General features: G+C 54.2%; 1 protein-coding gene across 2 annotated transcripts in view; it reads left to right on the forward strand.

Moving 5' to 3' along the window:
• Nucleotides 1-24,325, forward strand: part of CDH22 (cadherin 22) — a 73,674-nt gene that overhangs the window by 38,223 nt on the left and 11,126 nt on the right. Inside the window, exons 5-10 of one of the 2 annotated variants that reach the window (XM_082065678.1) lie at nt 6,687-6,854; nt 7,753-7,940; nt 8,695-8,948; nt 15,815-15,951; nt 22,539-22,660; nt 22,907-23,018. In XM_082065678.1, the coding sequence (XP_081921804.1) occupies nt 6,687-6,854; nt 7,753-7,940; nt 8,695-8,948; nt 15,815-15,951; nt 22,539-22,660; nt 22,907-23,018 (981 nt within the window). The remainder of the gene's footprint in view (nt 1-6,686; nt 6,855-7,752; nt 7,941-8,694; nt 8,949-15,814; nt 15,952-22,538; nt 22,661-22,906; nt 23,019-24,325) is intronic. The other variant, XM_082065679.1, reaches the window with a different exon arrangement.

Below are 24,325 nucleotides of genomic sequence, written 5' to 3' on the forward strand. Positions count from 1 at the left end.
GCCACAGTGTTGAATGATGGTGAAGAAGCAGCACAACTGGTTCATATGAGCTCTTCTTTCGTATACACCAGCCACCACCTCTCATGCTTTGGGAACTAAGTTTCAGACACTGAAACTGTCTGTGGGTTTGTGTTGTGTACCCCAAATCAGGTTCCAGAATGTACCCTGTGTGTCTTGAAGGTCTAGGCTGGCTTCTTTGGTGTATGAGTGGAGAGTTTTGTATACACAAACTTCGGAGGCATGATTTTCTGTGCCAGCTACAAGAATATCCCCTAGGCTGCCTGCAAGAGCCTGCAGGCATTTCTCATGTTTAGGCTTTCTGCTGCCATCCTCGTTCGCTCTGTCTGCAGACAGGGTGCAGCTGATCTTTGTCCGCTTGTTGTAGCAGGAGAGCTGCACCCCCTGTGTGCTGACTGCTCTGGAGGAGCCGGAGCCCTTGCAGCAGTTGGCACGTCTGTGCGCTTTGCTGCTCCTGTTGGGAAACAGCCGGTTTTGCGGGGCTGCAGCCTGACGTGGAGCTATGGAGCGACTGCGGGGTCACTCGCCACCACGGGGCCGTCAGCCCTGGCTTTGGCAGGTCAGGAGGTTTAGTGCTGGTTCCTCTTCTAGCTCTGGGGAGCCTGTCATCACCAAGATCCTTCTAACTTACATTTTTGAGATGCTGAGACTCCCAGTGCATTTACATGACAGAAATTGGAGTGCATTTAAATTTGCAGGCCAAATGTTCGTGTTGCTTTACATCACCCAGCACTCTCTGTATTTCTGCAGATTATTCATCTCCGTAGGGGCAAAGCTTTTCTTCAGTAGGTGGCTGTGCCTGCCTGCTTGTGTCTGTTCCCATGTTCTTTGCGATGCCCTTTCTCATCTCTGCCCAGCGTGGCTGGAGACACACTGCTGCCTGCAATCCTTGCTGCCTGCAATCCTTGCCTGCAGCCTCGGGTGAAACCTGAAAATACTCGACGCCCAGAGAGGGGCAGAACCTGGTGCCCTTGGTTCCAGCGCCTTGTTCATCCCTTTGCAGGGATACTGACTGCTAGAGAACAGTCACAGCAGGTAACATCCTAGGCCTCGTGATATTTGGTGCTTTCCTAAAAGCCAAGCTTGTCAGTTCAGTTGCTTTCTACTAGAAGAGGTTGTTCTCAAAATGCGTCAGTCTGCTGTATGCAGGAAAAAGGCAGAAGGACTCAGAAGGACAGTTGAAATGCAGTCTAGCATTCGTGATTACTGAAAACAGCTCCTGAGTTCTAGAGCTTGTTTCCTGATTTGGAGACTTAGCAATTGAGGGCTCACAGGTGCCTGCGCCAGGGAGAGCAGGGCAAGAAATACTGGCCTGCTGGGATTAAGTTGATGGTTATTGGTGTGCGGTCATTAGTTGTTCCAGCCTTGCCCTCTCTGGACTCTGAGCCCCGTCTCCCGGGGCAGACGGGAGGAGAGAGGAGCTGTTGCTGGAATGTGCTGCACGCTGAACGGGGCTGATGAACTGTTGGGTTTGTTTTATGCGGTGGTGGGTGGAAAAAATGCATTTCTCTGCTGTTCTTACAGTTCGTTAAAAATGCTTCTCAGTGCCTGGAAACAACAGATATTGGTTTGTGCGTGTTTGTGTGCGCTCATGGGGTTATGCAAGTCTGTGCCTCATCCCACAAGCTTATTGACCAGAGTTGTGCCCAGGGATGAGGGACTCTGAGCGCGGGTGCCGAGAGTCTGCAGAGAAGCCACACTGATTTAAGGCGCTCTTATTAGCGGGACCGAATGTTAACAGTCCTTTTCAGAGACTGGTGCAGGAACTTTGGTTAGTTTGTCCCAAACTGTGTGACAGAGGAAGGGCGGGTGTGCTGGCGTCACTTGGAGCTTGCAGCCCCGGCGCCAGGGGCTCCTCTTCGAGCCGTGGCAGTAGCTCTGTCCTGCAGATGCTACTCCAGGAGCTGTGGGGCACGCTGGTTTGAGAAGGACTTGGCCACCCACTATTGAAAGATACGATGTTAGAAATCCAGCAGCTGCAACATCCTTCAGCCACAATAGTTGTTTGAAATCTGCTTCTGCTCATGCAACCATAATTTCCGTTTCTGCGTCTCAGCTCTGGACCTTATTTGCTGAACCCCCTGAACCTTGTGCGTGGTACCTTGCTCAGAGCGCCTGTAGCTTCTGCCTGCCAGGCTGACGGGAGCTGGAGGACAAGGAGGCTGCGCACACGGGGCAGATGAAGTGCTGGTTCTTGGGGCAAAGACCCCGTTGCTCTGGGCCGACCTCCTCCAGGATGCGCCTCCAGCAGCACTTGTGTCTTGGCAGATAGATCAGTGTTTCCGTGACCCTGCGGTCAGGTGTGGGCACTGGTGAGGGATCCGCAGCCTGTCGGGCAGGTGCCTCTCCGTCCCTGTGCTGAGGCTCAGATCTGTTTGCTTTAACTGACCAAGCTGCTGGAAGGAGTGAATCTGTTTTGTCCAGCTACCTAACAGGAGAGGATAGAGGAGACAGAGCCAGAATCAGACATGCAAAATAAAAAGACAGGAAAACTTGTCACAGTGAGAGGGTATCATTTCTGTCCTTGGAGATACTCAAAACTTGAGTGGATGTGGCCCTGAGTAATCTCCTCTGCCCTTGGAGACGGTGGCTCTGAGCAGCAGTGGGACCAGGGACCTGAGGACACTCCGCGCACGCTCCGTGACCTTCTGGCTCTGCAGCCTGTGGCAGGGAGCGTGTTGCTCGGGCTGCCCTCAGCTGGAAGGTGCTTTATCCAGGGGGTCTCCAGGGCTAGAAGTATCCGAGGGCAAAGCAAAACCCATAATGGTGGGATCCCTGGAAGGCAGTTATCTGCTGAGTCCACTCAGTGTCCTGCTTTGGTTTTATCACCCAAAGAGTCTCTGCTGTTTGAGCAGATTTGATGGTATTTATGTGATGCTGTAAGTGTCCCCTTGCCTGGTAATTATACTCATTAACCTGGATCATGCTGGAAAGCCACATATGCCTTGTACCAGAGGGTCTGCCACCATGCATCTGTGTTATTCAACTGTAACAGATGCTGACAAGAACTGGGGAGATGAGTCTGAGCTGGAAGTTGTTCTTGCTTTGTTAGCAGTGTCTGGGAAAGACAAAGTTTGGCAGTTTTTCTGTCTGGAAAGAAGGTGAATCTTGGGAGATGATAGCGCCGATCCATGTTCTACGCACGGTGGTGGAGGTCCTGCCTCTTCTCTCTCTGCACCCTGAGAACACGTCTGCCAGCAACACTTTCTGCTGCTCTTGCAGAGTCCCTGGGGCTCAGGTTTTAGGACCAGATGCACTTCTGGCTCTAGGAGGTGGGACTGTGCAAGTTTGCTGCTGGTGGGTGTTTATGGCAGCACGCGGTGCCGCATTCAAGGAATTGGTGTGGACTATGTTTGGAGACCCTGATTTGTCAAGGCCACTGGCAAATAATAAGTGGTATGTCAGCTTAAAAGACAAAACCAGCCTGACACTAGGGGTAGTAGCCTGGTGTGATCCATGCAGCTTTAGGGGGAGCATGTTTCTCGTGGCAATCCTGCTGGGGCTTTGGGGGCCTGGGGCCATTCACCTGCATCAGACCCTCACTTTTCCAGGGTAGGCTGGACAGTGTGCATCTTGGCAGGAGGTGGTTTCTGCTCACAGTCTGCACCCTTGTCGAAGGGAAGGGTTTTGTCTGCCTTGTGCCACTAGAAGAACCGGAGCTGGCTGGGGCTGTTTGTGTGCCCAGCGCTGCAGGTACAGATGGCCTGGGCTTGCTCCCTGCTGGGACAGGTGACCTTGGGGGTGTTCTGGGAAGTGCCCGAGCACTTTCCTCCTATCTTGCACGGTATATTATGAGCTATATCATTACAAGCAGCTCAGTTAAGTCATTACAGCTTTGGTGAATGCATGAGCTTTTTCCCTCTCATCCCAATTCATCAGTATTGTGCTGACATGAATCATTTTCATTATAAAATGCTTCAGACCCCGTTAATTAACAGAATTGCTTAAATTTCAATGAGATAGCGCTTGCCCAGAAATAACGGTTTTGTATTCACGGTGGAGTAGCAGGAGAGTCCTACAAGCAGAGGCAGCTGAGGAACAGTTTGTGCAAGGCTGGTCCTGCCTGTGCTCAAATAGAGCCTGCAGTTTGGGCATGTTCATGCTCCCCTGTTCGTGCTCCCTCAGCCCCTTTGCATGAGGTGGGTGGGAGTCCTGCTGAAATGGCTTCCTCTGAACAGACCCATTACGGGGTGAACCCTCGCTGTCTGCCAGCGGAGCGCTTGGGATGCTCCCTGGCAGGAATCCTGCGTGCTGGAGCGTGGACCTTGGTGATCGAGTGATATGAGGGCTGAGAGTTACCCGAGCGTGTGAACAGGAAGATGCTGGAAATGCTTGAGAGATGGTGGGTGAGACAAACCTCCCCTTGATTCATGAGGCTGAAGGCGGTGGGAGTCCAGGTAATTACAGGACCAAAATGACAGAGGGACGAGGGAAGCTGGGTGAAATTGTGCCTATCTGTGAGAGATGCAAGGATCTGAAATGGTGGTTATGTCTTTATAATGAATCCTAACAATGATAATCACCGGAATAATTGCTAGTTTCAGAAAGCAAGGAGAGATAAATGTCTCCAGAGCAGTGTTGCCAGCTCCTGCCACACCTGTAATGTCATGCACAGGGGCAGGCGGAATTTCTCTCTCCCATCTCAGTGTCATTTCTGCCTGCCCTTGGGCCGTGGAAGCCGTGGCTCCCGCCTGCGAACCGTCCACCAGAGCCGTGTCAGAGGGGCACAGGGTCACCCCGCTGAGCGCCCGGCTGTGCAGGGCAGATGCCTGGGAGCCTCAGGGCACGGCCCAAGGCCACATCTCGTCTCCGTGCCGCCCGCTGGCAGCCAGCGCTCCTCGCTGTGCTGGGCTGCACCGAGGCTGCCCAGGAGCGGCTGCTCGGGCGGCTGTGCTGCTCTGCCATTCTGACACTGCCATTGATGCTTTGCTTGTCAGGAAATGTTTTGCAAGTTGCTGAGAGCAACTGGATGATTCTCTGCTGTTTGCTTGGCAAGGGAGCAGCTCCTCGTCCCCTCCAAGTCGCACCTGCACAGCCAGGCAAACCCCTCAGCACCTTCCCTGACAGCAACCGAGATTCACAGTAGGAGGAGGTGAAGTTAATATTTAAACAGAAAAGCCTGGGAGAGAGAAAGCAATTACAAAACCAGAAAAAAATGTCTACAATCTGTGGGAATGTTAAGAAACTGAGCTGGAGGGGATTTTAAGCTGATTTCTAGCTGTTCTGGGGTGTTGTTGGGATAGCGGGACTGGGAATGTGCAGCTAATGACCTTGCATCTGTGTACCGCTCGTGTGTGCCCCTGGTGTCACCTCAGGGCAGAGTCATTTCTTTGTTTCATTCTCAAAATATTTCTTCTCTGCTTTGTTTCCATGTAAATGAAATTCTCCTGGGTGACATAGGAAATTGTAACTTGTGTCATTCACAGTGTTTTCTGGGTTTTACTACTCTTTGTTTCTTGTTTTACATTCCTTTATATTTTAGTTCTGGTCATTTCCCCCAAGCCCAGATGACTACTGAAGACCTATAAACACATATTTTTAAGAGACTTCATTTCATAAAAAGTACTAACATACCATACATTTTGTTAAGCTTTACAATCTCTGGTGCACACTCGGGCTGTAGCACAGAGCGTGTGTATCATCTCTGGTCTCCTTAACTTAGAGGGGCACTTGAAAATGAGGGGTTTGTGCAGATAGACATTTGGAAATAGATTGTCCCACTCATTCCCCAGATCAAATATGGGTCTCCAGGCACCCTTGGGCCAGGAGGCAGGAGTGAGACAGCTCGGCGCTGTGGGCTGGGACAGGAGTGCTGCCTGGCTCCCACCTGAGCAGGTGAGGGTAGGTGGGCTGTTGTGGGTTTGTGCCAGAGGGGTTTGTGACTCAGCCTTTCTGTGCAAACCTCCAGGCCGGTCCCAGTGCAGCCCCAGCATCTGGCGAGTCCTCGCTGCTGTGCCTCTGGCCCCGCTGATCCTCCACCCGCTCCCGGCCGCTGAGAGGAGCACAAACCTCCTCTGAGCTGGGGTCTGGTGCTGGAGCTGCTGGCTGCCTGCGACACAGCGTCAGCCAGAAACCTCTCGCACAGTGTGCCCGGGATCGGCCACAGAGACTTGCAGGGTCCAGGCTGGGCCTGTGGCTGTTCCTGGGCTCTGGGGGGATTTTCAGGATGTTTCTGCGTGGCCAACAACCCACTGGGCTTGTTCTTCTCTCCAGACCCCGTTTCTCCCATCAGTCAGCTTTCACTTACGTGGTCTCTGTGGGGGCTGCAGGAGGGTTTGCTCTCCTTTGTGCCGGGGCCCAGCAGATGCTGGTGGTTGCCAAAGGAGGCAAACATCACCAGGGCTGTGTTAGGAGGGGCATCACCAGCAGGCAAGGGTGTGACCTGTCCCTTCTGCTCAGCTGTGGTGACATGGCTGAGTGCTGTGTCTGGTTCTGGGCTGCCAAATATAAGAGAGACATGGGCATACCCCAGTGAGTCCAGGAAGGGTCCATGGAGGTTGGTGATGTGGTGGAGCATCTGCCATATACAGAGGGGCTGGGGGAGATTGAGCTGATCCTGTTTAGAGCTGGGGCTTGGACAAGGTGATTTCCAGCCCCTTCCAGCCTCGTCCATGATTCTGTGGGTGCTCTGTGACCTGCCTGCGCTCACGCTGTGCCGTGGTTTGCAGGTGTGATCCGCACAGCCGTGGCTGACCTGGACAGGGAGACGCAGGACCGGTACGAGGTGGTGATCCGCGCCACGGACATGGCGGGACAGCTGGGTGGCCTGTCTGGATCCACCACAGTCACCATCGTCATCACCGATGTCAATGACAACCCACCGCGCTTCCCTCAGAGTGAGTCCTGGCGGCGGGTGGGGGTGAGCACAGGGTGGGACAGGAGCTCAGCTCTTGGCACAGCCTGGCACGGGGCTGCAGGGTGGCAGCACTGGGACAGTGGCACACACAGCCCCTTGCCTGGCTCTGAGCACATCCCTGCGCTGTGATGGAGGGGCAGCAACCCCGTCCAAGCCTGTCCAAGGCCTTGGTGCTGGTGCTGAGCAGGGCTGTGGTGGGGAGAGCAGAGCCAGCCCTGTCCTGACCACTCTGCACTGTGCCGGGCAGAGGGCAGCCTGTCGGTCTTGTCTCCTGGGGCTCGGGCAGGGCTGTGCTGCTGGCCTGGCCTCTCCTGGCTGCCACATCAGAGCTCAGCGTGCAGCACCGCGGCACAGCCCAGCTCAGCAGCCCGTCACAGCTCTGCTTTCCAAGCCACCGTGAGCAGCCTGCGGTTCAGACTCGTGTCTTCTCCGGGCCCTCTCCAAATGCAGATTGTGCTATGAGGAGTGGGCTGTGCGACCTCCGTGGGGCACAGCAGCTGTGGGGACCAGCAGCCCCGGGCTGGCAGAGTAGCTGCAGCTGGAGGATGCTCAGCTCTTTAGCTGCATCTTCCAGAAATTAGAACTGGTAAATATTGTAATGAATCAGAAAACACTGATTGCAGGGCAGTGTCCATACAGAGAAATCAGCCCTTACTTCACCCGGCGCTTTGAAACGTCCCCAATTATCTTCCCTTGGCCCTTTTTTTGGCTGGCATATATGTTTCTCCTCAAAGGGCATTCTGGACTATAGACACTGGTAGAGTTTGAGCAGAGCTTGTAGTCCAGGTGTCCCCCCAAGGACATATGTAAAGGGCCATATCAGGCTGGAGGGGTTTCAAAGGCAGAAGTAGTGACCCCAGTACCTTTTTCTCCTCCAGAGATGTATCAGTTCAGCATTGTTGAAACTGCCCCGGTGGGCACTGCCATCGGGAGGGTGAAGGCAGAGGACTCTGACGTCGGGGAGAACACGGACATGACGTACCAGGTGAAGGATGAGGAGGGGGTGGAGATGTTCAGAGTCACCACGGACAGCAATACCCAAGAGGCTATCATCACGGTACAGAAGGTGAGAGATGAGGAAAGACGGTAGAGTAGGAAGGGCACAGATCTCTGGGAGGGCCCTTTCCTTTGAGGAGCCCTGCTGCTGCATTTGAGCTGACATGAACGCTTCTCAGAGCACTGCTCTAGCTGTAGCAATTGCATTTGTGTGCCTGCAGGTGCAGGGAGAGACCTGCCTCTGTTCTGCCTGGGTGCACACATGGAGCTGTGTCTGGGGAAGGCAGGAGAGCAGCGGGAACGCGGTGCCTGCTGGAGCCTGCCCAGCAGTGAGCTGAGCGGAGCTGGAGCTTCGCACTGGGCTACAAACCAGCACTCACAGATGTTATTGATAGCACCTGTTAGGGGAGAGATACGCCCACCTAATTCCTATAGCTGACCAACAGCACTTTGACTGTGTCTGCTTTTGGTGGCAAAAACAACCAAGCAAACACTTGATGCAGGCGTGAAAGAATGATTGTTCACCAGGGCTGCTGCAGTCAGCTTGCCTCCCCTGTAGAAATCATAGGGTGATTAATGACCAAAACTCACTCCCTTGCAGCACGCAGGGTGCTGCCTTCCCTGTGAATCCTGGCTGCCTGGGAGCCCTGGGGGAGCGGCTGGAGCCTGGTCTTCCTCCTGCCCCCTCGGCCTCGCGCTGTCGGCTGCGTGGGCACAGGAGCTCCCGGCCTTGGCGGAGATGCTGCCCCTGGTGTCTCTGATGAAGGAAGAGGCAGCGGGGGCTCTTCGGGCTGGGCATAGCTAACGCTCTCCTGTCATTCCAGCCTCTTGACTACGAGTCAAAGAGAGTGCACACTGTCGTGGTGGAGGCCCTCAACAAGTTCGTGGACCCGCGGTTCGTGGACCTGGGCACCTTCCGGGACCAGACCATTGTGCGAGTCTCGGTGCTGGATGTCGACGAGCCCCCTGAGTTCCGTCCCACGTCCCACCTGATGGAGGTCCAGGAGGATGCACACGTTGGCTCTGTCGTGGGGGTGGTCACCGCACTCGACCCGGACATGGCGAACCATCCTGTCCGGTAAAGCCGCTGCCTGAACCTTGTGTCTTCCTTCCAGCAGTGTGCATGGGGTCACCTGCAAGGGGCACACGTGGCCTGGGGGCCTTGTGGCCTTGGCCAGGGCAGAGGGGAGGTGGTGACAGAGGACAGGCGGTGCAGGTGAAGATGACAAGTGCCGCACACTTGGCCAAGGGGGTGAGCATGTCCTATGGGACAGGCAGCTGCAGGTGAGTGGCAGCCCGTGCACAAGCAGAGCAGCCATCTGGCAGGTAACAGATACGTCACTGGCAAGTGACAGGTTTGAGTGGCAAGGGAGTGTCGGGGACAGTGGCTGGGTGACGTGCATGTGTCCTTGCTGCTGACAGCGAGGCATTGACAGTGGTGCATGGGACAGGCCAGATGAGCAACCAGAGCTGACGGGAGGGCGGAGATGAAGATGACATGAGGTGAGGCTTGGGAGGTGCAGAGCCACAGCTTGTCTCTGTGTGCGTGCATGTGTGTGTAGGGATCAAAGATCAGAGGAGTTTATATTTGGGCAGGGGACATAATCCAGGCAGAGCTTATCTGCACAGGACATTTCCCATTTCCATTTAATCTGTGGCTAAAGAGATTGTTACCTTGTTAAATTGTTATTACCTAAGGCACAAAGCAGCCTTCTGGCTCTGCCAACTGGCCTGAGTCGCAAGCAGTTGGGTTGGAAAGCTGGTGTTCAGAAAACATCCCCAGTGTGGAAAATTTCCTTGAAATGTGTGTTCTCGTGCCAGGTGATGACAGGGCTGCAGGCACCTCGTGCACAGCCGCTCGCTTCAAATGAGCAGCGGTGGCTTCGCATCTGAGAGCTCTGCAGGGAGCCCGTCCCAAGCAGAGATAAACTGGGCTGCAGCAGGACAGGGATGTGGGCTGGAGGATGTGGCTGGGGGGCTCAGTTGCAGTACTGACCCCGTTCAATGGTGTCCCCACACAGGTGCTCGGGCTGCTGAGCAGCCATGGGGAGCAAACTGGTTCAAGGTGGGGTGAGGGGTTTCTCCAGCTCTTCATGGAAATGGAGACAGAGATGAATGTGAATGAAACCAGCCTTGGCATGGCAGGAACTAGAACTGTGTGTGTGAGGCTGCACCACCTGCACTAGTCTGTGCTGCCTGTTGGACGTGTTCTCAAAGTACTTCTGCTCACCCCGTCGTGCATCTGCCCTCTCCATTCAGGCCACGTGTCTGATTTCTTTCTCTGTGGCCTGTCCTGAGCACACGGCTGTTAGCTTGCACTCTTCAGGTCTGTGCAGTCCTTGTCACACATCTGTGTGTGCGTATATCTGTGCATGTGCTTTTTCACTTGACTTTCTAGCAGTGCTACAAAACATGGATTTTATTTTCTGATCTGTAATTGTAGGAAATGGGCCTTGGGGACAGAACTATTCTTATTCTCATTTTTTTCTTGTTCTTTGTGCTGCTTCCCTGTGGAGCTTGTTGCATTGTTTGCAGAAAGAACAAAAGAAAGCAGAGGAGGGAGTCTTTCTGCTGCTGTGCAGAAGGTGATGGGGACTTGGAGCAGAGAGAAGCAGATTCACGTGTTCAGCAGGAACAAGAGGGTTAGAGCCCAAACTTTGCTATGTGAGTGTCTCTTGTAGTGAGCTCAGTGTCAGACAGGGCAACACCTTGTGCTCAGGTGTGAGCCCCCAGCCAACAGGACTCCCAGGCATCTGCTGCAGCTTGGGAATTGCAGTGTGTTTGCCCTTGTGAGACTTGATGCGTTCAAATCTGTGTCCTCCTGCCAGCTCTCCCCGGGGCAGGCAGCTCATCCTGCATCCCCCCTGCGGCATTTGGTCTCTGGCTCTCCACTCCCCTCAGTTCTTGCTGTCCCTGCTGTCAGGAGCTTGCCCGGGGAGTGCGAGCCGTCGAGCCTTCCCAAGCACTTCAACGTGTACCAGGTGCAGATGCAGGTTTATACTGGTTGTGCCGATGTGGCACCAATGCAGGAGGAAGGTGCTGTTGGATCTCTCCTGCTTTCCTGTCCTCTGGCCTGCTAGGTAATTTGATAAAATACTTTGCCACGTAGGCAGCTGTTCACAGCTTCAAGGCGGTGCACAAACATTAATGCAAGCGTCCTGCGGCACCCTGCCAGGATATGACACTAAACCGTCAGCAGGAGACGGCAGTAAGTCACCTCACATTTCAAGTGTGCTGCTCCAAAGTACAGTCACAAGAAGCCTTCACTCGTACTTCACCTCTGATACATTAGAGAGTAGCTGGCCCTGACGGCATGACCAGCGTTTGATCCTCGGCTCCTTGAAGTTAGTATGAACTCTTTCAAGTTGCTGCAGTGCGGTGGATTTCTTTAACTTCCTGAAACTCATCTGCCAGAGGTGGGAGCAAAGACACAGCTCTGTTTCTGCGGTGGCTGCTGTGTCCTGGGCTCTGCTCTGTGTGTTGGCTCAGCCCTGTAAGTAGGGGAGAGCCGCAACCGTCTGTCATGATGAGATGCACTCTCCCCTTGAGGCACAAAAGAACAAGGATTGCCAGAGCCAGCAGAGCAAAAATCAGCCCTGGCAGTGTTTCCAGGTCCTGCTGACACCAGGCTGCCAATAACAAGGTTTGGGAAGCCAAATGGGAAAGGAGGTGCCTTTGGCTCTTTGTTTCCATCCACAGGTTAGCACAAACAGGGCTGTGTGGGTTCTGCCCCATCCAGCCTGGAGCAGCTGCTGGGGACACGGTTCAGCCTGGGGCTGCCCTGCGCTCCCACTGATCCATCCACTTGTCCCACAGCGATGTGGCCACTTGGAGTGAGAACAAATCCCCTCCAGATGAGCTGGGCTGCATTGCAAAGTGACTGTTACCGAGACATGGGGGCTGAAGGGACATCCAGCTCCCCGGTTCTTGGAGGCATCCCGGAGGCTCTGCTCGCTGCCCTGTCCCGGCTGCCATGATGTGGAGCCCCGGCTGGGAGGAGAGCTGGGGCGCGGGGGTGAGCAGCCCCAGTGTGGGGATGGCACAGGGACACCCTCCGGTGCTGATGCTGTGACGCGGGGACTCACCCTAGAGTTCAGCACATTCTGGGGGGAACATGAAAACCCACCGTGGTGCAGGCGGTAACGCCTTTCTAAAGGACTGGTGCTTTTTATTTTATTCCATCTTTGTTTGTTGCCTAACAAAAGCTGTAACTGCTCTTTTTCAGACAGAATTTAGTTTCCAGTTGGCTTTTGGCTTTAGCTGTGCATTTCCTGGGCATAGTGCAATTTTTCTCAGCTGAGCCATTGTATGAGGTAATACAGTGATAGACTGTCTGTGTACGTGAGGCTGTTTGTATGGGAGCCTTTTGTTTTTCTCTCTGCAGTGGGAGCCTGTGCTCTGATTGTGTACATTCCAGGCTTTATCAGCACTGGGAAGATGTTGCTTGGGATTTAAGGTTCTCAGAGATACTCTTGTTTGGCATTCACCAAATCCGGAGACATGTGTTGGACATGGGCATTTTATAGACTCCAACAGCACAGCAAGAACTACAACCTGCTTCAACACAAAAGAGAGAGGAGGAAAAAATAAACACAACAAAAAGCTTTTCACACAGTGTTTGAAAAGCTCCCTATTAAGAAAACACATGGCATAAAATGTGTTCCTTGTTCTCAGGGAGAGAAGTGAAACAAACTGCTTGAGAAATGCATTCAAGAGAAAGATGAGCACCAAGAAAGCTGTCTAAATTAAGCAGTCACTTGTAACATCCAAACCAACAGGCAGTGCCAGCAGGAAAGAGGGGAAGATGGATGACAAAGTCCGCATCCCAATCAGACTGCTGTTCCACGCAGGAGGAAGGAACGTGTCCTGTCTCTGGGTACCTGGAAGCCCCAGGGATCGATTGCTGCCCCATCGCAGCATAAAAGCTCCATTTGACTTCAGTGAGATGGATGAATTATGAAGCTGGACTGCTGGAGCTGGAGAGGCTCATGGATGGTCGGCACAGACTTTGGTAAAGATCGTATTGCACAAACTGATGTAAACTGAGCACAGTGGGTAGCTTCTTGATCCAGCTGCTCAAGCATAGGGTCAGCCATAAGCTCTGGGAAAGGGAGGTCTGTCGTGTACAGCAGCATGGAGTGGTTTCATCTGCAGCTCTGGGCAGGCTATGGCTCTGAGGGACAGATGGACATCCCTGTCCCCTTGGTCCCCAACTCCGTGCCAGCCCAGGGCTCCACGGCACTTGGCACAGATGGAGCTGCAGCCCTGCCTGGTCTCCCCCCCACCAAACCCCCTGCACTGAAGCAGGGTCAGCCCTGCTTCTCTGGCAAGCGCAGGTAACACTCAGCTCTGTCTCCTTCCCCTGGCGCGGTGCTGAGAAGGTATTGTCTCTGTGTAGTGCTGGTGACACAGGGACCAGATTTCTGGTTTGGTTTATGCCCTGCCATAGGATATGGGCAGTCAGTCCTCAGCAGACAATTTGGAGGTGACAGAACACAACCTTGGCAGAAAAACAATTAGAAGCATAAGACAAGGTTACGGATGGCATAAGGCAGAGCGCGCCCTACCAGCCCCCTGCCCTCTGGCTGTGCAGGCAGCCGGTGTCAGAGGTTTCCAGGCTCAGGGTGTCTTCTGTCCCTAACTGGGTTTTTCTGTGTAGCTGTTTTTTGCAGACGTGGTTGGTTGTGCAGCACTGACATGAGTGTGAACAAAAGAGTCATGTGCTTACCCGAGAAGCAGGGAAGGTGTATGGAGAGCAAAGCCCCACCTTGAACTCTAACAGGATTAAAAGAATGGAGGAACAAGATGTGTTCGAGGTCAGGTGAAGTGGGAGAGCAGTGGAAGCCGTTATGCAAATACATTGATTACAGTACAGCAAAGATATTGGGTGTTGTCATCCTGGTTTCTCTTCCTCCTTCCAGCAGGACGTGTGACTGATGAGTACAAGTCAGAGCAGCCAGACCTCTCCTTCCCCTTTGCAGTGAGCGAGCACAGAGTGTCTGAGAGGCTGCAGTACGTGCCAAGAAGTGTCACTGTCCCTCCTGGAGCTGGCTATGTGCCTGCAGATGCTCTGTTTCCAGCTGGGAGCTGGGGCAGAAAATGCAGTGTGGCTGGGAAGTGTCTGGCAGGTGCTTTGGGGTGCCTGGGCTCGTCCCTAGCTCTGTGTAGCAGGTCCCCATCACCCCTGGGTGCAAGGAGGGGAGGAGGCCGGCCACGCAGGGTGCAGAACCTGCTATGTTGTACATGCGTGCAGATGCAATTTAGATAGTGATTTTTTTTTTTTTAACATTTTTCCTTAACTGCAAGCAAGCACTGTTGTATTTTCTCACTCATTCCCCTGTCTGAAAGGGAGAGTGCTAGGGAACGTAACATGGTACAGTATAACACTTTAAACAGTGTATAAATGCCCTTGGATGTGCCTCCACTGGAGGGAGCTGCACAGCTGTGCGGACGGGAGGCACTGTCACTGGGACAGCGGGGCTGGAGGCCACCGAACCCTCTGTTGCAGTGGCCATCCTTGCGTGCAGAAGGTGAGCTGGTGTCCTCAGCTGTGAGCCACATGGCCAATGGACCCACAAGCTACAGCTGGACTGTGCCAGGTGAGGTGCAAGCGCTTGGAAAGCTGCTCTGCGGTGTGTGGAGCACCTCCAGCATCCAGAACGTGCTCCTGGCCTGGAGCTTGCCCTGCTCTGCTCCTCTTGACTGATGTGTCTCCATACTGTCCTGTCTCATCAGCTTTCCAGCTCACTTTGTGCCCACATTTGTCTTCCTTCTGGTGTTGGACATGTGACTGAAGGCTTTAATTTATTCACAGCCCTCCTTTCGGTAATTTATCCTTTGTACTCTTTGCTGTCTTGTATTATTTAATTCTGTAAAGCACTCTGGGATGCAGTGTGTATGAAAGATGCTGTACACAATAACATTATGCTGTATTGTTTGTGATTTGTAGGGCTTCTGGATTTCTAATTCTGATTGCAGTGGGGGTGTTTGTGTTACGGCTGCACTCGAGGGCCTCAGCTGGATCGGGCTTCCCTTCCAGTCCCTGCCTCCAAGGAGCACACACCTGACTGCGTCCTGATTTAGCGTTAGCTTGCTTTGTTCTGTGTGTGATGGTTGGAAATGCAGGACATGACACTGGGGCTGGCTCGTGGGCTCGTGGTGTCACAGCGAGCGTTCAGGGCTAACCCAGGTGTCTGACTCTTCTCATGAGCTGTGGAGATGCCTTTGGGCAGAGGAGGGAGTTTGTTCTCCAGGGCGGCACAGGGAGGGGTGGGCTGATGGTGGGCATGGGGAAGGGGCTGTCTGGGGCAGCACTGGGGCCATTGAAGAGTGTGAGCTGCATGGGAAGGGTCTCTGAGCAGCTGGGGCCGGGTGGAGCTGGAGGAGCTTTTCAGCCTGTTCCTGTGACACTGGGAAGCCCAAACCATGGCAAACCCAGGGCTGATGTGCTGTGGGGATGCTGGCCATTGCCACCTCTGCTGCCAGGGTTCTGGGGCAGCTGCACGGGTTCAGTCTGGGTTCAGAGGAGTTCTGGCCATTTGTAGCTGCAGCATTTCAGGTTATCTGCACAGCCTGCCCGTGTGCTGCTTGGGTTGGTGTTGTTCCTGAACCTACAGCTCAGAAGCTTCCCAGAGTCATGAGTGGAGTTACAGCCCGTTATTTCTATATCACTCTGTCTATAAGGTTCACATTAGAGCAGGTTTTTTTTCCCGCTTGTCCACAGTCTGTACTTAGTTCCACTTTATGCACCAAAAGCCACACTCCAATATTTTACTTGAGGTCTGTGGGCTTGTAGCCTGGTACAGACATGTACTGTACTGCAGCAGAGGAAAAGCGAGAATGTGATACAGCGCCTGCTGTGTTAGAACCCTGTGCCCCTGGGGCTGGCAGTGGTTGGGTTTGGCACATCCAGCTGTTCACGGTTTCCCTTTTGCCTGGTCTCAGATACGCCATCGACCGCAGCACCGACACAGAGAGGATCTTTGATATCGATGCCAACACAGGTGCCATTGTGACAGGAAAGGTCCTGGACCGGGAGACGGCGGGATGGCACAACATCACTGTCCTGGCGATGGAAGCAGGTGAGCAGGAGTGCTGGGGAGCAGGCAGGGTGCTGGGGCAGTGTGGGTGCCTTCACTGCAGAGGTGACCAAGATACAAGTGTTAATTAACACTGAAGTAAAAAAAAGACACAGCAGCACTGAGGCTGACATCTCCCTAGACAACCTAAAAATACTCTTCCTGACTCGAGCATAAATAAGGGAGCATGGTCGAATATTATATTTGATGAACGCTAATCAAATTTGTGTTATCTGTGCGCCAGCTCTGCCAGTCATCCCTGTGCAGATCCCTCCCTGCGTTCACATCTGCCGAGCGGCTCTGGGGGCTCCCAGGGGTCTGTGTTCACGTCACCTGCGTCCCCCCCGTTCAGCCACGTGCTGCGGTGGGTGTCCCACCGCCTGCAGCCCTGGGGCACAGGTGGCTGCCAGCGCTCGCTCCTGCTGAGGCTCACGGGGGATGCACGGCTGTGCCAGCACAGGGGGTGTGTGGCTCTGGGTGTCCCCATGCCCTTGGTCTCCCCACCCCAGGTGTGCTGTAGGCCTGGCAAGGAGCGGATGGGAGGTGGTGGCATAGCAGCAGTGGGAAGGGGCTGCAGCCCACTGGGAGGTGTCTCAGGTGGAGGGTGAGGTGAAGCTCTTCTGTCCTTTTCTGGCATGGTCTCCGTTCTGACGCTCCCACCAGAGCCCTAGAGGTCTCTTCCCTTACGGCTGTGCTATCCTTTAGCCTGTGTTTATAGGAGCTGCCAAATCTGCTCGCACCCAGCTGGGAGAGCGGGAGGGAACAGCTTAGTGGCTCTGCAGGTTTTGGTAGTTTATCTTTCCTCCATGTGATGTGGGCGGTGGAGCCTGGCGTGGATGCTTCCAGCAGAAGTTCCATTTGTCTTTTCTTCTACAGTTAAGAAAGAAAAGAACAAACTTGGGTCCTGCTGCTCAAAGGAGCTCTGAATAAACTCCTGTTGAGGAATGAAAATAAAATAATGACAGCAAAGGGCAGTCTTTGCTTCCCTGTAAGTGTTCCACTGCACATAGGAAGCTGCCCTGAGCATCCTGCTGCCTCCATTGTGTTTGCACGGTGCCTTGGCTTGTGGGCTCTGCAGGTCCCGTGTGCCCTGTGGTCCCCAGGGAGTGCTCTGTGTTCCTTGTTTTTCGAAGCCTGAAGATGGAGAAGAGGCTTCAATCCCAGGTACCACACTGGGAAGAAGAAAGGCATTGCCGTATTCTTTGAAGTTTTCCGTATTTTGGATGCACAAGTCGGCAGGGCAGCCTGGGACCAGCTGGTGTCAGGGAGCTGCTGTGACTGCCCAGCGCCTTGGCCACCTGCTGGTGTCTGCAGAGACCTGGCTGGCTGCAGGGGGGAGCCTTCCACGGCTTCACCCCGAGACCCCTCAGCAGTTCTGCATTTCTTTGCTCATTCTTGAGCAGGAAGATGCTGCTTGCATTCAAAGAGCCAGGTCGGGTGCTGACGTGGGGCCTAGAGATCGGTTCCTGCTGTGGGGCCACCCCCCCGCAGTGGCAGCTGCTTGATCTGTCAGGGCTGGGGTCCGCGGTGCCCGGGAGAGGAGGGGACAGTGGCCCTGGCCAGACACTGTGCTCTGATGCTTTGTGCCTGTGGCTGGGGTGCCCCTGCGCTGCGTGAGCCCTGCCCGGCAGCGATGAGCAGCCGTGCCGGCATTGCCGCCATCCCCGCGGGGAGGGCGGCAGCGGGGGCTCCACGGGGAGGCTCTGCTGGCACTGGCCGGAGATGGGGGGTTGTGGTGTTGCAGCACAACTCAGCATCCAGAGGAAACGTGAGGTGACAAGAATCAGAAGGACAATATTTACAGGCAGCAGTTAGGATTTCAGAACAAGTCAGTAAATGCTGCAGCTCCCCTCAGGCAGCACAGCCTGTCAGGCTGGATCGCTTCAAACCGGGGAGACTCTTCAGTGCTTTGACTGCTCCCATCGGTGAGCTCTGACTCATCCATTTTAACTGCCCAGACGTTCCTCCCCGTGACATTATCCTTAACGTTTTGTAATCATGAAATATTAATGACTGATATTGAATTTAAAATACAATTTATGTCTAAATCCTCTGGCGGAAAGGGCAGTTGTAAAGGTACAGCCTTCCACATGACAGAGGGGTTTCAGCACGGGAGGGCGCGGGGCGACCAGGAGCCTCCGCACCGGGGTCGGTGTGTCCGGCGTGGCCGTTCACAACACGGGGGTGTCTGTGGCTGGGGAAGCTGGCGGGACACTGTGGTGTTCACTGCAGGTTGCAGCTGGCTGCCCCGGATCTGCGGCAGCAGGGGCTGTGTCCAGGTGCATCCCTCACCTGCAGGAAACCCAGGGAGTGTGTTTACAGCTGGGGAGCAGTTGGGAAGGCAGAAGGATCCTGGCTGCGCCTGGGGGCTCCTGCTGCTGGCGGGGGTCAGGCCAGCCCCCCAGAACAGGCACCGCCAGCGCGGGTCCCTCCCTGCTGGCGACCAGCAGAGTATTTGGCTTTGCAGCGTGGCAGCCAGCGGGAGCAGGGAGACTGTTCAGCAAATCTGGCCTGGGACCAGGCCAAGTGTTTCCAAAGATAAATCTTCATCTCGCTCACAAGCTGTTTACCTTCCTTGGGCTAATATTAGTGATTCTCTTCCTGTTTTCCTCTTTGCTCATGTAAAATGATGAGGCCTTGACTGCTGTGTCCACTGCTGGTAATTGAGATGATAAATCTTCCTGCTGGAGACTGGCTTTAATCAGAGCATTGTGTTTGGATGCGATTTAATGACTCTCATGCTGCTGAGTTCGGGCAGGACTCAGGAGAGGTGAGAGCCGTTTATATGTTACTTGGCTTAACTGCTGCTTCCGCTTTGCTTCCCCTCAGCTGGGAGCCGCATTTGCAGCTCCAGCCTCTGCTGTAGCTGCCTGTGTCCGGCGAGCCGTTCCCTGGCATGGCCCTGTCTGTCCTTGCCATCAGCTCCGCTTTGCAGTCAGGCGGCTGCACTGACATCCACAACCCCCCCTGTGCTTCACAGCCCTGGTGCAAGTGCTGGAAAGCAGAGTGGCCCATCCTTGTCTTCTAATCTGCATTTTGATCTCCCAATTTGCTGAGATAGCAAGGAATAAATTCCATCCCTGATTCTTATGGCTTCCCTATTAATGTGGAAATTTTGAATTCAATATTGTACTACTTTGGTCTTGACGCAGAAGGGAGTGGGTCGTGCACTGTGCCCAGGGACACCTGAGAGCTGTTTCCTCAGGTGCTGCGGCCACATCAGCAGCCACGATCCTCCGGGCTGTCACCAGACTCTGCTCCAGGCCCCAGGAAGCTGCAGAGCACCTTTCTGCTTGTGGTGTTACTGCGCACCTACGTGTGCAGGCAGGAGTGCAAGTGCTGTGTGTGCTTCAGCGGTGGTTACATTTAGAGCTTCACAGCAGAGGTTTGGATGTAAACATGCAAAGTGCTTTATTGTGCATTTGTGTGAGGTTCTGGTGGGGTACGGGCTGGATCCCAGCGCAGCAGTAACCATGGATCCCCCTGGTCCTGCTGCAGGAGGTGACTGTGCAGCTGTTACCATGTGTTCTGCTGCAAAGCTGCCTGGAGCTGCTCGGCGTCCGTCCAGCGGGCAGCTGGCTGTACGGAACCGGGAGAGGGCAAGTTGTTGGCATTTTGCATCTGAATGTTTAAGAAAAGGATATAGTCCTGTTCAGATCACCTGCACGGTTAATTTAATTTAAGAAAAAATACTTTGGGATGCAGCCCAAGATTCAGCTGAGGCGTTTGAGGCTCGGCCTCAGCATCGCCATGCAGCAGGGCTGCGGCTTTCTCCCGCTTCAGAGCCAGGGTGCTGCCCATCCCATCCTTGTGCTGCCTGTCCCCTGTCCCCACACTGCCTGTCCCGTCCCAGCCGAGCTCAGCACGGGGGTCAGGGCTGTGCTGGCTGCTCGTCCTGCGCTGTCCTGCTCACAGCACTGAGGGAAGGTCAGAGCTCTGCTCCCCAGCCCCGCCAGGCTCCAGCATCTCCCACATTCAGCCCGTGTTGGCAAAGACAGCTGCCAGTCATCAGCCCGGAGCTCCCGGACTGCGCTGCTGTGTTTCCAGCATCTCCCCCTTGTTCTGTGTATTTTCTAGGTCTCTTTCCTCAGTCTTTTCAGATTAATAGCATTCCAACTCCTGGAGGAAATGTGGAAAAACAGCATGTTTAATTTTAATTTGGGAAAGCATTTAGGTAGCAGCCTAGTTTCCTTGCTGCTGTCAATCAGGTTTTCTCCAGGCTGACATCAATTAGTTTAAAAATATTGAATGTAATTTTGCCTGACACAACATATTGCAGCCACTGCAAAATATAATTTATTTTAGAAGAAGAAATAATTAAACTAATTTGCATGTCAGTCAGCTGAGCTGGAATACTGAGGAGAGATGCTGCAATGGAGGATGACTCTTTTCCTCTCCAGTGGCACCCGGCTGGCACGTGTCACCCGTAGCCCTGTCCCTGGCCGGGTGCTGCTGGCAGAGCTCTCCAAGGGCACGTTCCTGCGCCATCCTGCAGCCCCAGCCACCCCGTGTGCTGCTCTGCCCGCAGCAATCCCTGCCCTGCAGCACTCGCTGGAGCATGTTGGGGCACGTGTGTCACTGCCGGGCGCGGGTCAGAGCTCTTGGCCTTGCAGCTGTGGGGTCCGCATTAGTGAGGCACATCATGCCTTTCATCACAGATGTACTCCAACAATCTTATTCACAGTTCTGACCATCATAAATTCAGTTTATGCCACGTGAGTTACAGAAAACATATTTCAGAGATATTTTGAAGGTGGTTTTTTTTTTTTTTTCAAATACATCCAACCATTTTTCATATTTTCCACCCATAAATCCAGGTACAGTCTCAAAGGAAGAGGGAGGCTGATAAAGAAAGCGTTTGAGGAACCTTCAAATAGATCATGGTACAGCCAAAATAAAAAAAAAATACTGATGTGTGCCTCAGTGGGAGAGCAGACAACAATGCAGGGGTTGCATTTCTAACCATCATGTTCCTGGAGATGTCAAATTTTAACCCTGGCACCGAAGCAGGAGTGAGCTTGAGCCTCAGACTTCAAGCAGTTTCAAAGGGGCAAAGGGAGCTTTTTTATGACAGGCTGTGTTTAGGAAGAGCAGCCGTTCTCTGAGCCATGCGGGATGGCAGTGACGGCTGCGCAGCAGGATCGGCGCGGGTCCCCAGCACCGTGCTATGGCACAGGGTGACCCCACTCGCGTGCGCAGAACAAAACCCCCAGCAGCTGCTCAGTGGTGCTGCGGAACAGGACAGAGCTGTGGCTGCGCCCAGCCCTGAACACGCTGATCCTGTCCCTCCCCATGGGTGATCTCAAAGGGGAGCTGCTGAGCTCGGGCTCACCCCTGTGTCCCAACCCAGCCCTGCGGTGCATGCATGGGCCTGGTAGCGTTCGGCAGCATCAGGGGAGGACCCGCTTGTCTGGATCATGGTTAGGAAGGGGAAGAGATGGGTCCTGGGCTCTTCCTCCCTTGTTCTGCCTCTCCTCATCTCTCCAGGCAGTGCCTGCAGGGTGATGCCAGCTTTCCTTGGAGCTGAGAGCAGGGACAGGTGTCCAGCTCCCTGCAGCCGAGGAGGAGGTGATGGGATGCTGTCATCCTCCTTCTTGCAGGAATTGAACCCTTTTTCCTCCTGCTTGTTCGTGGCCCTGATGGGCATCAGGCACACCCTCCTGCTGCCTCCCCCTCCTCTCTTACTGAAGGCAACTGCAGTTTATTTCACTGCACCAACATGCGTTTTAAAATAACACGTCGTTCTAGGCTTTTAGTCACGACTTCTGCCTCCCTCCCCCGAAAACAACCATCTAATCAGCAGAGCAGCTGGTCTGGGTGAGAGGGAGTGATAACGCAAGAACAGGGTGAAGGCAGCTCTGGGGAGGGGGCTTAGGTTCCTGGCTAATTATGGAGCAGCGCTAAATCTCCTCTCCCCTGGGTTCTCCCCACCTGATCTGTGGGGGCCAGCATTAATTTTATAGACAAACAGGCAGAACTCCTGCCTGAGTGAGGAGGGAGGTATCAGGGCTGTCACAGTTGCAACCTGTGGGTAAAACAAAGGAGATGGAGTATGAGGGAATTCTCATTTCTGGAAGCACATGAGGTGCTTCAGAAAACATTAGGCTATCCAGAGTGATTTATAATCTTAGAGTGAGGGCTCAATGTACCTTTGCAGCACGTGCTGTAAGGGTGGCACTGCAGCGAGTGGGGCTGTACATGCAATCCCTGTCCCATGAGCTGTAGATGTAAGTCCTGTCCCACAATGCAGTCCCTGTCCCACATGTGGGCTTGGGGCTGCTCAGCTTTTCCAGGGGCGCTCAGGCCAGCAGCAGCATTTCAGGAGTCCTTGGTGTGTAGCCCAGCCGTTGGGTTTCTGTACTGGAAAAGAACATGGTGATGCTGAGTGATGTTCGGTGGGCACCGCCAGTCTGCGGAGAGGGTCTGTGCCACTGGTGGGAGAGGAGCAGGGCCAGGACCCTCTGCCCTGGCAGCAGCTGTGTGGCCACAATGGCCTCTGGACGGACGGACAGACAGACACGAGGAGGGTTTGCTCCCTGCTAGTGGCACATGGCGCTTCTGCTGCAGCTTTGCTGCTGCTTTTGTTTCAGATAATCACTCACAGGTGTCGAGAGCCTCTCTGCGTATTCGTATCCTGGATGTGAATGACAATCCTCCGGAGCTCGCCACCCCCTATGAAGCTGCTGTGTGCGAAGACGCCAAGCCAGGCCAGGTACCGGCTGTCCCCCGGGTCGTGCTGCGGCAGTGCCAGCCAGCCTGTCCTTCCCCTTCTGCCTGAACCTCAGCCCCTGCAGCTGCTGTCACCCTAGAAGCCACTTTGTGGTGTCTGCAGCTGGTCTCCAGGGGCAAAGGCTCATCCCTGGCTGTGGCAGAAGCTGGTGATGCTCTGCAGGGATGGACCCTGTGAGTGGGCCCCTTGGGGGCAGCACCGATTCTCACCTCTGCTCTCTCCCCTCAGCTGATCCAGACAATAAGTGTTGTGGACCGTGACGAACCTCAGAGTGGCCATCGCTTCTACTTCACGCTGGCACCTGAAGCCAACAACCATTTTTCTCTGCTGGATGTTCAGGGTAAGCCCTGCTGCTCTCCTCCCGTCCTGCAGCCTCTGGGCTGAGCAACACAACCGCCACGGGGTTGTGGCGGTGGGTTCGTGGGGCTGTGGGTTCGTGGTCCATCGGAGCTCAGGGTGCTCTGGGCACCCCACAAGGCTCCTGGCCAACCTCAGGTGGTGGGATTGGTCAGCTGGCAGTTTGGATTTCCTCAGGGAGGCTTTGCCAGCTTTCTTGCTGCTGCAGACAGGTCCAAAGCTCCTCTTGTGCTGCCTGGTTAGCCTTTGATGTTTGCAGAGCTCTCAGTCCCTTTCTTGCTGGGAAACCTCTAACCTGCCTGCAGGCAAGGAGATGATGTAGATTTACAGATGAACACACTCTCGTTTTGAGCATTATGCTTTATCCCTCTCCAAGGTAAATCCTGGAGCATGGGTCATCCCAGGGCTAGTGCAGGTGGGCAGCCCCAGTGCCCCTGACACACAGAGCAGCTCAGGAGCCCCGGGGCAGCGGGGGGTGCAGCAGCCAGCCCTGGGCCGCTGTGGGCTGCCTGGGCCACAGCCAGCAGAGCCGCGTTCCCGTTAAGTGGTGGGTCCGGTTCCTCTGAGTCTCCTGAGGCTCATCCTGTCCCTCAGGAAGCACGGCCAGGCAGGGCCCGTCTGTCCCCCTGGAAGCTCCGGGACTCTTTGTACCTCTGGGCCGAGCAGCTCAGGGTGACTCGGTTCATGTCCAACGGGGTGTGAGCTGAGTTTGCTGCTGAGCCGTGTCTGCTGTTCAGCTTTGCAAAGTCAGGCTGTGTTTGTGTGGACAATAACAATCCAGAAAGGTAGTTATTGATCTGCTTCCTGGTTTTTACTGGTGTTTTGGGTGAGTTTAGGTGCTGATTGCAGCAAGGGACCCTTGCAGATATTGGGATCTTCTCCAGATAGAGTTGTGCTTACTTGTCAAAGGGGCCAGCCCTGATGGAAGCTAGCAGACCACATTTAAGTGCTTCTTTGTTTTGTTGTTTGGTTTGGGGTTTTTTTAACCTTTTTTTTTTTTTCCTCTGTTTTTGTAGTTTTCATCTGTCAAAAGTCTGATTTAGTTTGTTCTGAGCTTATCAGAGGAACCCTCTGTTGATGTAAGATCCTGCTTGCTCAGTTTGGTTCAGCATTATTAGGGACAGTAAAAAATGGAGCCTGCAGCAAAAAGCTTCAGACATAATCATAGAAGGACTGATATTGCTTTGTGTCCTCAAAAGTGCAGCTGTCCCCGACCCGAGTCCCTCCCCCTGCACTCATGGGGCAGCTGTTCACAAGACCTTTGCTTCTTATCATGTAAGCAAGCTTTAA

This window comes from Streptopelia decaocto (genome assembly GCF_964273445.1).
Source record: "Streptopelia decaocto genome assembly, chromosome: 14".
In the NCBI taxonomy this organism is placed as follows: domain Eukaryota; kingdom Metazoa; phylum Chordata; class Aves; order Columbiformes; family Columbidae; genus Streptopelia; species Streptopelia decaocto.